Raw genomic sequence first — 13,108 nt, 5'->3', positions numbered from 1 at the left:
TTTTAAAATAAATTAATTCATAATCAATTCTCAGAAAAATAAAATAAATTACTAAAAACTACTAAAAATTCTTACGTTGTTTAAGTTCATATGTTTTGTTTAATTCAAATTCTAACGCCAAAAAGTTTGAGGACCACTGCTCTAACAACATGAAATCTGGTTAAACATTATTTACTTATTACATTATTAAATAATCCCATTTATTTTCTACTTCAAAAACCTTTTTATTTTAGAATTAGTCGACTTTATTCAATTTTTACATTTATTAGTAATTTTTTTTAAAACTATTAAACCTACTTCATATTAGACACCTTACATAACAATAAACCTAGTGTTTTGCCATTGATTAATGTCACTAAATGTTATCAAGGTTTCCTGTTAAACTGCACTGTATCTCTGTCTGCTCAGAGGAAAATGACCATGTTTAAACCATGTTTGACTACAACCTAAGAATGCAAGTACCTTAAAGTTAGTTTCAAATGCAAACACTATATAATGAAAGTACAAACACTATATAATGAAAGTACAAAGATGCAAAAACTTAATTTCATGATTTTATTTGAAAGCAATATCAGTGCAAGAAAGTGAAAACTATTTGTAAGGTGCTGAATTGTAAGAAGTCTTTTGTGGTGTCTTATTCATATAAAATGCAATTTTCAAAAAATAAAATTTTGTACATAATCTCAAAAACAGTCACACTTCTTTTTCTAGAACAATCACATTGAAGGTTTAAAACAATTAAATAAGGAAATACTGCTGTGGCAGATTCAAGTTTGACATCATACAACATGCAGTTAATGATTACTCTAAAATAGAAAATTTGTTAATTAATAAAAAAAATTTAAATTTGTGGTACCCTTGTCAAAACTTCACTCGATTTTGAAGATGCTTTTTCAACAACTCTTGAGTTGAGATATTGGTCCATGAAAAACTCAAAGAAAATGTACACAGGACAAAAAAACAACTTTTAGCATTTGTTGTCACCTAGCCTATATTAACAGCCTGTATGACTATAAAAACAGAAGCAAAATCCCTATAAAGAACGTATACATGTACATTAATTGTGGGTTCACAAAAATTACAACTACACCAAAGAAGTGAGTAAAAAAAAAAACAGTAATTTAATTTAAAGTTCTCATAAAAAAACTTTTTTTCTGAAATATTAATCTAAAATTGTTTGTGTGCACAGATACACAGGATTGATGATAAACCTTACCGCAAAATATAAAAACTATAAAAAAACATAACATTACAACAGCATAAAAGGCAGGACCGTTTAAACCTTTACATGTTGCACAAAAATGATGAATAAGTGAAACTTATATTTAAATAACTTAACTGTTCTAATGCAAAAACAGAACTTGCTTCACCTTCGAACAAAATACATTATTTAAAAAGGGAAATATAACTGAATAATAAAAAGTGCTTATGAAACCAATACCTTTTATAAAGCGAATTAAGTGTTTCAATTCAAAGATTTTCTTTCTTTGTGCTATTTAACCTGTTTGTAGAATGCATGAGTCATTGAAAAACCAACAAACAAAAAAATAACAAAACAAACAAAACATTAATTACAAGGCAAAGAAAATGTGCAATTAAATACAAGAGAGGGCTTGGTTTGCATGAACAACATTGATCTGGAACGTTAATAGTATAATAATAAGAAACATCAGAAGCTGAATAATTAAGTTGCTAGAAATCTTAACGGTACCAGACTGCCGCACAGCAAAGTTGGGCACCATTGCATTTATTTGATCAAAACCACCCATTCAAAATATTTAGCTGGCTCAGGCTTTCTAAACATCTAACACATCAATGCCGCTAAAAAGTGTGAATTATTTAAACCTAAACTTGACTTACCACAAAGCTCAAAAGGCTTTTACTTTCTTTTCCTTCCAAATGCGATGAAAAAATATGTTAAGTGCACAAGGCAGATGGCATTTTCAGATCAGAGCATTTTCTCCCCACACTAAACTAACGGTTTACCTCTTTCCAACCACTTACGACAGTTTTACTCTTTCTATAAATGTCCAAGGAGACGTTCTTCAGCTGTGCTCACTTGATGCTTGATCCGTTCATTTTGTTTTTACCCGAGCCTCCTTTTCTTTTGCGGGAAGAACTGGAATTACTACTGGAGTTCCGCTCTGATGATATAGTAAAAATATAAAGTACATGTGGTTCAAATATTAAATATGTAAAGAGTAAACACATTTTAAATACTCTTTAATACAAATGTATACATTCAAGTCTAAACAAACAGCAAACGTTAACCAAAGGACATTTTTAACTAAACACAGCGCACATACTGTTTGCATTTAATACATGCATTTATGTAAACATCGCTAGTCGTATTTCTTAAAGACTTATAAAATACAACAGTACGCTACCTTTGGAAGTTTCAGGAATGTGACCACAGGAGTCAACAAAGGTGCTGTCATCAAATTCCGTCATAATGTTCTGTGAAAGACACAAGATTATTAGTTAAAAACATAGTAAAATGTCCCAGTGATGTATTTGTTACATGGGCTGTGTTCTCAGCTATAGTCAAGCAAATGAGTACCATGTAGATTAATGTACATTATTTCTTGGGTTTTAAAATCCACTTAGTTTAAAGGAACAGTTCAAACAAAATCTGCCCCATAAGTGAGGCCATTAGGTTTGAAGCTCTATCCATTATAAAAGTAACCCATACAGCTCCAAAGGGGTTGATTAATGTCTTCTAAAGCGAAACAATCCAATCGTAAGAAGAAACAAATCATATAAGCTTGTGTATGTAATGTAAACGTCGCAACGAAACACACAATCATGACACATGATGGAACTTGATTTCACGTTTATACGTGCCGCCATCATAAACACATCATAACAATCTCTAAATCAGGGGTCTCCAACCTTTTTGTGAGCAAGGGCCACCACAATGGATAAAACAATCTGGAAGGCTACTTTTTGATATAGTCTACTCAAAACATTTTTGTTGATTTTATTTTATTTAGTTGTTGATGTTTTATCATTGTTTAAAATGTTAACATACATAAAAGAAGCCAAGCTAATATTAAATATATGTACCACGTTGGAGACCACTGCTCCAAATTATAAAATAAGCTCAAAATAAGAAATAATTATTTTATAAACATAGGGATTATATGGATTACTTATGATAGATGTATGTGCTTTAAGAGGTTCAAACTCAGATATATAATATAAATCCAACGGTGATCAGCTGAAGAAGAAAAGACATAAAAAACCTAATATTACATGAAGGTGAGTAAATGGGGTAATTCTTATTTTGGGGTGATCCATTCCTTTAACGGAGAAACTCAGTATCTCTTTTCATCTGTCATTGTAGGTAAGTGATCAATTTTGTAAAGTACCTTCAGTTTTTTTCCATAGTTATGTTCGTACCAAACCATTCCATAGAGACAGAGAGAAGTAATGAAAGCCTGATAATACAGCAATAAAAAGAGAGTCACCGCATAATTCAAACATATAACACAACATGTAAACATCTCTTGGCCTATTTCCAAACAAAGACCTTTAATAATACAACATCAAATCAGAGCATATACTCTAGTACAAATCATCAGGGTCAAAGTCTGAGACCACAAATTAAAAATAATTATATTTTAATATCTATTATTTAAAATAAATTCATATTCTATATAAAAAACATTGAACATTTTACTCAAATCACTCACCAAACACAACAGCCAAAGCACCACATAAAGAACCTGTGTTTTAGAGAAGAGGTCTTGCCCGAATTTAATACATGCCAGGGCCTCCAGAAAAGCAATGGCCCTATAAAGAGGAAGTGAATATTTAAAAAGCACCAAAACAATATGCAGTTTGTAAAAACTATGCAGAAAGACACCCTGGCTCGTTCAATAAATAAATAAATAAATAAATACAATTTTATATAAACACTATATATAAAACACAAGTCATTTTGTAAAATAAATAAATACAATTTTATATAAACACTATATATAAAACACAAGTCATTTTGTAAAAGGTCACCAGACTGTGTAAGAGTAATTTGGCACTCCTAAAGCTTTGCAAAGCCAAGAGAAAATGCCTCCATTGTTTATAATCAAACTGAAAAAGTGAGATTATCTGGTCAACAGGATGAAATTAAATGATTCTAGCAAAGCCGGTTATTAAATTTATGTATTACTTGTTTTGATACTAAGCAGAAATGTCATATGTATAAATCTTCTGATTTAAAAGCTCATGTTCTGTGTAAAAAATGCTCTGTGAAACATTTTCTGTAATTGGCAGAAACTTAAAGGGATAGTTCACTTTAAAATGAAAATTCTGTCATCATTTACCCATCTTCATGTGGTTCTTAATCTTTATGAATTTCTTTTTTCTGATTAACACAAAAGATATTTTGAGAAATGATGGTAAACAGACAGCAGTAAGTGACCAGACTTCCATAGTAGAAATAAAAAATAATATTTTGATGGAATTTAATGGGTACCGTCAACTGTGTGCTTACCATGATTTATAAAAATATTTTCTTCATCATTTATCACAATACTTACAAAATATTTTTTCCTACTATGGAAGTCAAAGGTCACTTAATGCTTGGTGTTTACCATCATTTCTCAAAATATCTTCTTGTGTGTTCATCAGAAAAAAGAAATTCATACAGGTTTAGAACAACATGAGGACGAGTAAATGATGACAGAATTTTAATTTTAAAGTGAACTATCCCTTTAAAATACACCATCACTATACAATTATAAGTTATGTTTATCTATGCATCATTAGAAAAATCTACAATGGAAGTATAATGGTACCATTGGACGTGTCAAAATGATACTGTAATGGTATTTTTGATATATTCACATACATGTGATGTGACCCTGCTTATGAAAACCCAGGAAAAGTAATTTTTTGTGATTTACTGTTTTCTATATACAATCATCCTACATAATGTAAATATCATTCTGTAAAAATATAACCTTGATATCTTAAATAATGACTGAATAAGGACATGTCAAAGATTGAGATTAATATGAAATCAAAGTTTGTGAGTTCTGAGACTTGGACTCAGACCTGGATTTCACAGACAGTGTCACATTTGACATTACATTTATCTAATCCAGTGACATTATTTGTATTTATTTGTAGTCCACCTGAATACTCTAAGCTGGAATCAATATTGGTTTATCTACTTTACACATCTGATGACAAATTCTAACATAGCACTTTGACATTTGATGAAAAAACAAAAAACAAACAGTTACTCACCCAAATACCCAACACTGAGTTCCAACTCTTTTGCACTGGGTGTCTGTGAGATATGCATAATACTGCCTGAATCAAAACAACAAATGCCATTACAATGGGCATACACATGTACACCTGGTTCATTATTCCAAAATCGTAAAAAAGGTACATAAATATTTATCATTAGTTAAATGTTCACAATAAATAAAATAACTGGATAAAGAAAACTTGTATTTCTTCATGTTCCACCTGACCTCCAGGAAAATCTTTTGTTTTGTACATCAAGTTTTATTGTCTGGTGAAATAAAATGCCTCTATATTTTATGGTGAATGAAGAGTCAGTCCAGAACAAAATGTACTGGGGGGAATGTGCTTCTTTAACAGTGAATAAGGTAATTAGATATTACCGCACTGTGGGGGCAGTAATGATTCCAATGAAGAGGATCCGACACCAGCTGAGAGGATGTGAGGCTTGGAAGACAAAGATGTGCTTCAGGAAAAACGTGTTTAACTCTGTGAGCTGCAAAATGACAAGACAGAAAGGGATTAAAAACAGAGATTGTTAAATCTATAATCTGAACTAAAAGCTGGTTTGTCACAAAAACTCTCAACGTATGGTATTGTGATACTACAGCAAAACTAACAATGGAAAATTTAGTAGTAAGTAATAAAGCATTTAACATATACATTTTAGCTTTATTATTGAGTCTGTATCCATTTTAACACCTAAGCATTACACACCTGCCATACTATCATAAAGAGGTAGATTCCAGCCACTCTCTGAAATGAGGACTTGGGGTCAAACCAGCGAACATACATCCAGCTGGCTGGAGTGAACTGCATAACGGCACGTTTTAGCTTTCCTGAGGTAGTGTGGATATCTCTGAAAACATACACATCATCACATAACCAATAATCCACTGCTATTATTTTGCTATTATTATGATCTTACAAGAATGAGCAAAACAGGTTTGCCTTAGTAAATCTCAAAATCTGAACAAGCTACAGGGATGTCCGGGGGCAAATCACAAAGAGTGGTATCGGGGCCAATTAAGGCATTTTATACTGATTGTATTCGGCTTCATGTATCAGCCTGATCTTTTATTTTACGTCAGCTTTTGTGTGCCTGGAATACACGGCTAAAACGTCTGCTGTGTGGAAATATGAAAGCCATGCAACAGACATGTGTAATGTATCCAATGTGAAAATTTCACAAGGCATACCAACAACTTACCAATTTTTATTGAATACAGCCAATTTGAAATAAAAGGAGGTTAAGGGGCTGGTCACACCAACCACGCTTTAAAGGCTTCGAAACGCAAGGCGCGACGCACTGCCTTTTTAAAAAAAAGAGCAGTGCGATGCGGCTTTTATATTGCTAAGCAACCACCGAGTCAGCTGTCTTGTCAATCAAATATTGAAGCGTGAGTGCTCTTTTGCTGTTAACTGTCATATTAGCAGAAACTTTAAAAGGAGGATGCTTGCTATGACCTTGTTTGAGGATGAGAGGTGCACAAACACGCAGGAGAGAGTGAGCGAGTGTAGTCCGGTTCTTCAAAGCAACTGTAAACTTCCCTCACCACAACGTAAGGCCCGCCTCTCCCCTCATTCGATTGGACAATGGAAAGACGCGAATGACGTTGGGCACTTCTCTGCTCTCAGCGTTCCTTTAAAGGCGCGTGCTGCGGCTGGCGGCAAAAAACGCAAGGCGCTCAGCACATAAACAGCGCGCAAACGCTCCCTGCCCATAGAATATCATTAAAATAAGGCGCCTGCAACTGCCATAAACGCTTTTGGTGTGACTGGCCCCTAACTCAGGTAATCTGCTGTACCAGAGCTTTACAACAAGGTTCACTCCAATGTCAAGGATGTGACGTAGAAACTGCGGTTTATTAATACAGCAATCTTAAATACAGGTAACTGAATAGCAAAGTAACTTCCCTGTATTCTGTCGAGTTACTTTGCTATTACTTACTTTGCTGCAACAACGGATAAGATGAGGACTCCGTATTGGCAAAGATATGATTGCGACATCCCTAGAATGTAATTATAGGTAGCATAATTTGAAATATGTATGAAACTGCTGCAATAATAATAATAATAATAATAATTAGTGATTCACCGATGTATCGGCCATCAATATTTATCGGCCGATTTTTGATGAATTTGAAACCATCGGCATATCGGCAATAGCACGAGAAAGGCCGATACCGATTGTTTTTTAATTAACTGCATAAAGAAATCCATTATATGTTAAAAAAAAAAACGAGTTAATGTTGTTAATAAAATAAATGCTGAATAGCAAAAACCACCTTTGAAGGTTGTCATGCTGTCTTATTATATTTGTTTTAGCTTAATTTGTGTCTCTCTTATTATGTTGGTCAACTGAATGTTAATTAGATCAAATCCATGTTCAGTAAAAATAATTTGATGCAAAAATAAATTAACAAATAGACCAACTGTATAGTATTGTATACAAGTGTTTAATATCGGTATCGGTCAGAAGTTGTCCGTTTAAATTGGTATCGGCCCAAAAAATCCTATCGGTGCATCCCTAATAATAATTATATTTACTACATTGGCAATGGCAATGCATAAAAAGATGACATTTTTAAACCTTACTTGATACTGGCCCAGTGGTATGCGCGCATCTCTAAAAAGTGACACACAGTCATACCAAGCCAAATGCCTCCTCCATTGCACAACAGGATGTCAAGAATAACTTGATCCCACCAGCACTCTGCAAAGTTAGGCAGGAGGTGCATGAAAAATAACTGAAATGGGAAAGAGAGCGCCAGCAAGAGAAAAAAAAAGACTGTTAAAGTTTTAGGTTATGGTGTGCCTCGCAATAACAATCTAGTTAAGGTCTTGTGAGAGATACCGATATAGGTTTATATTTTATTTATTGCAGTTTGGTCAAAGTAGTATGGACAAAAGTTATGATGAGGAAGTTGCATAATCGGTGTTGTTGCATTAACAATTGGGAAAGACATACAGTAAATGAAGAGCTCAGATGCAAAACCCTCTAAGTGCATCTTTTTTAAGAAGGCTCTTATGTTTAGGTTCAGTAATTTCACTTTCATGGTAATGAAAAGGTAATTAGTCAGTAACTAAAATGCATTATTTATTTTCACAAATGTCACTTTAGTCATTTAATTGGTATTCAACAAATTTGACATGCAAAAAAGTCTCCAGTCACTCTTCACTGTCCTTTCTGAATAAAAGTAAAAGGCTCAAAAATGTGCGCTGTCATTTAGGACTACGCTGAAAAAACCATTGTAGTGGTTTACAGATTCTGCCAAAAAAATGCTATTTTGAATGGCCTGAGACCGAGATTAAGCACATTTGAAGTGAAAATATTTGATGAACATATAATATGTGCCCAGAGCATTCGTTTAATATCATTATCTCTTTTTAAAGATGGCATTTCAGGATTTTGCACCTGATTTCTTCATATTCACATAAGGTCTCAAATTATATCCACAGTGTTTACATTCAAAGTAGCCTTATTGCTTAAAAATTTGATTGTTAGGTGGTTTAGCTACCGATTACCTCTGTGAGCTCCCATGTGATGCTGATGGTCCAGCAGAGGCCGTAACTGCGGATAAGTAAGGCTTTCATTGCCCAACCCCAGAAATGACCAAATGCGAAGATGTCAAAATGACTGAGGATTCTCTCCCATGTGATCACGTGACAGTTTATGGCATATTCCTGTGAAAATAACAGTTTTAATGGAGACTTAACTTTTTGAATACCATGAAATGGTTTACGTAAATTGTTAAAGTATCATCTTAGTTAATGTTGTGTTAGGATAATGTATGATTTACATATACGGGTCATAGTGAAACCAAATATTATATGTTTAAATTACGCAAAGTGCAAGGACAGAGAACTAATTTAGATGATTGTTTACACTTTAAGGTTACACATAAACCAGTGCTGTGTCTGAAATCGCTCCCAATTAAGTCCACTATATGGGGAAGAAGCAAATGAAAATGAGTGAGCGATTTTGGACAGTGAAGTAAATACCACGCGTCAAAGAGCTGTCTCAGAGATTCGTCATAAACCCTTACTCCTGTGTGGCTTTATTGATTGTACTGTGAAACGGTAAAGCCTACTTTCTTACTGTTTGTCACATTTATCATGTATTAAAAAACAACTGCTTGCATATTTATTTACTGTTGTTTATTTATTGTGTATTATATTTTAAATAAAAGATATCGCAATATTTTTTTAAAATTATAATTACATTTTAGGTGTTTACTGTCAGTATCCTTTAGCTGATTCCAGTTACGCGTTAGTCTCATGTTGTATCTTGAGAAATAGTGTGAGCAAGTGAATCGAATGTACCCTCAAAATCAGAGTGCATTGTGGGTAAACAGTAGTGAATAAATGTATGAAATGAAGTTTCGAGCAGTTTCGGACACAGCTCAGGTGATGTTTTCACATGGCAACAGTATCTAAGGGCATACGGTCTGATGTCAATGGACAGAGATTTGAATAATCCTATTGGATAAATACCAGAGTGCCTCTGAGCCAAGTAGAAACCTCTTACAGAAGGCCGGCATTAGCACACAGTCAATAATCATAATTCACTGGATTAGAGACACGCAACAAGTTTCAAAGTCCACAGCTAAAAAACAAACTATAGGGGCTTTCGGACCACTTAGTTCGGGTACTAATTTATAAATAAATATTAATACTAAAAAACTAATAATAAAACAGAAATTTAAAGGAAAATGTTGCAGGATTTTGATATTACACAAGAGGATATTGAGGGTTTTTTTACTGCCCAGCCCAATCTGTTTGAGCCGGAGTATGCCGACTAAGAACTATGGGAGATGGAGGAGCTATACCCTATTCCCTGAAAACATACTTTCATACACATACTTTGGTCGTTACCGGAAGCTAGTTACTTTAGTTTGTAAAGTTTTAATTATTGATATTTTTCATTAAAAAAAAATATGGAGCCTGGAGCCATTTATTATAAAGTATGAAACAGTCAGTACATTTTCTAATATAACTCCGATGTTGTCATAACCAACTGGATTATTGGTATTTTTTTGAAAGTGTGAATAGCAATGAAAGTAAAAAGCATGAAATTTTATTCATTTAAATTTTGTCTGAATTTTGTATTACAATACATCTCACAGTCAAATCAGTTTAGACTTGTTTTTTTCGAATGCTGTGTCAAACCAAACGCAAATAGAGCGTCAAATTCACGTCTACTGCATCTAGTTTGCCGCTTGAACATTTTGAATGCATTCGTGCTTCTAGAGCGAAATAGAATAAATTTTACTGAGACGAAATCCGCTTCAGCAAGCAGGCTCCTGATTGGTTAACGTAGCGCAAATTGATACCAAAGTTCAAATTTCGTCAGTCAGACGCCAATTGAGGCGAATTCGCTTCTACAGTGCTGCGCTAAATGCCTCATTCACGCCGCGAGACCTCCAGGCACGCATAAACGTGTCTTTACATTGAATACATCTATTCGCGTTTTGTGTGAACGCAGCATAAGACACGTCATAGAAATGGCGCAATATTGCCTGGAGCTCTGGAAGAGTAAACTAATTTTTACTAACTCTTTCATTATACAGCACACAGTCACTACATAGAAATGATACACATCACTATACTGTAACTAAGTATCAGATCACTCACCATGACATCAGCTTCTCGAGTGGCATAACGCAGATTGGGATCTAGCCAGTACAACAGCATCTTCACCTGATCCCAGTTCAGAAAGATGAGGAATACCAGAAAGAGGAAGTACAGGACACTGAGACCTGAAAGGCGATGATAAATCAAGAGTGTGAGTCAACAGTCCTGCTGATAAGAAAACAAAATAAAGGTTTAATCAATAACTCACCAAAAACTATTCGCCATATAGCTGGATGTGGTCTTGTGAAAGGACCTAAAAGCCATAGAACAGAAAGAGTCATTCAACCATCAAATTTGTGAATGGACACCTGCAATAATTCTCACTGAAAGACTTTTATTGACACAAGCAAACAAGCATTGCCTTTACCATTGGGGAAGGCCAGAACACTGATAATAAGAAAGAATGAGACGACCAACAGCAGGCCCACACGTAGGTTATTATCAAAATCACCATCATCCCTGTCACAATGAAAACAAAAGATAGTGTCAGCGTCACATGATTAAACTCTCACCTTTCGCAAACAGTACCAGCGTTTGTGATATGGTTAAAGTGCATGTAATTTTTAACTGCAATTACATTTACTTTTGTCTTATCTACTTACAAATCCATTTGACTTCTTTTCTTTATGGTCTTTTAACTTATGTATCCTTAACCTTTATTGTGCTTGTAAATCATTCCCATTTAAAGATCTTTACCGTAGATCTTTACTGTTATTTTATTCATTAAGTTACTATATTCTGTTGGTTATATATAAGCTTCCCTGTTATTGGAGTAAAGCATAACTACTTTGCCCAGAATTTGTATGGGTTTGAGCAAAGCTCTATGTGGGTATGTGTTGGGTTCTGTTAGTGGGATATCTGACAGATACACTCTCAAAAACAATTTGATACAAAAGCTGGTACACTTTTAAAAAGTGCACATCAATATGCAAGTCGGTAAGTTACCTCAAATACACATTGGTGTCTCAGGGGGGTACATAAAGGTTTTATTTCTGAGAGTGTAATAACATTATCTTACTGGATTAAAGGCGAACACGTTACAACCACACAATCATTTTGTTACGTTTTTCAAAATTTAATGTTTTTGTAAGTTTTAATGATGAACAGCTGAGTTCGTAATGGCATTTGTAATAGAAACTTCTCGCCCTCGTTATGACAGCTCGGATATCTTTCGTTTACTTACCTTGTAAACGCAAAGTACATGATGCTGACAACGGTGAGCGTCAGTAACGTAATGGTGTGCGGTTTGTAGAAGAAATCGATGGTGATGTCCTCCACTTGTTGCTCGTTTATCATCCGAAAGTGCAGTTTATAGTTCGCATCATCTTTACTTATCATCCGGGAGCCCTGACCGGGCGCCATCTGATCGCACGTGTCGTTCCGAAGAGACCGCTAGACTGGCGAAAAGGTCCGGATGAGCCTCCTTTTCCGATAAAGCCGAGACTCTCCCTCAAAACTTCAGTGAAGTTGAGTGGGTCGAGTCGCTATCACCGCCTTTTTTTCAGTCGACACCATTGGCTGGTTAGGGCAGATAGCTGTAAAAGTCTTCACTATTTGTAGAGCTGAATGTCAGGCGGGGTCGTTCAGGGTTTGAAGGAGGTGCTGGAGGAAAGATGTGCGACAGTACCATCTCCTGGTCGATTACCGGATCTGAACCTGGCGATTTCGAGATTAGGAAATTGTTGCAAAATTAACCTTTAATATTGAATTCACTCAAAAATCCTTTTTATCTTTTTTTGAGCGTAAAACCAACTTTATTTAAAGTATTATGGTATCGTTATTGTGATGAATGGTATCTTGAAAGTCATAAAGGATTAAAGATTAACAGTTCTGAATACAAATATGGGCACCCTTGGTAAATGAGCAGAGAAAGCTGGGAAAATAAATCTGCATTGTTTCTACTTTTTATCTTTTGTTTTAAACATTTACAAAAAACTCCAATGTTTCATTCATAATAAAAAAAAATAGAAAAATATTTGATGCCTCATTCATTCATTCATTCATTTTTGTAAATAAAATCATCCTACATAATATGAAGAATATTCTGTAAGAATATAACTTGATATCTTTAATACTGTTTGAGTAAGGCCATGTCAAAGACTGAAATCACTGTGAAATCAATTGAAATCAAACTTTGATGCACCTAATTTCATAATAGATTTTATAAGACTTACAGACAGGGCGACAAATTGGCATTTACAAGGTGAATTTAACA

General features: G+C 34.3%; 1 protein-coding gene across 1 annotated transcript; it reads right to left on the bottom strand.

Annotated features, from left to right (window-relative positions):
* Positions 1 to 541: 541 nt before the first annotated feature.
* Positions 542 to 12,469, bottom strand: ptdss1b (phosphatidylserine synthase 1b). The gene is made up of 13 exons (XM_065290617.2): positions 12,077 to 12,469; positions 11,261 to 11,352; positions 11,102 to 11,146; positions 10,894 to 11,018; positions 8,785 to 8,943; positions 7,855 to 8,006; positions 5,974 to 6,115; positions 5,640 to 5,752; positions 5,254 to 5,319; positions 3,696 to 3,795; positions 3,372 to 3,440; positions 2,388 to 2,457; positions 542 to 2,144 (listed from the first exon to the last, which is right to left on the bottom strand). Exons 1-13 carry the CDS (start codon positions 12,253 to 12,255, stop codon positions 2,056 to 2,058), a joined length of 1,401 nt encoding a protein of 466 aa, XP_065146689.1. The 5' UTR covers positions 12,256 to 12,469; the 3' UTR covers positions 542 to 2,055.
* Between the last annotated feature and the right edge of the window lie 639 nt (positions 12,470 to 13,108).

The sequence above is a fragment of the Paramisgurnus dabryanus genome, chromosome 19 (assembly GCF_030506205.2).
Source record: "Paramisgurnus dabryanus chromosome 19, PD_genome_1.1, whole genome shotgun sequence".
Taxonomy (NCBI): domain Eukaryota; kingdom Metazoa; phylum Chordata; class Actinopteri; order Cypriniformes; family Cobitidae; genus Paramisgurnus; species Paramisgurnus dabryanus.
This window is presented reverse-complemented; position numbering and strand designations above follow the sequence as displayed.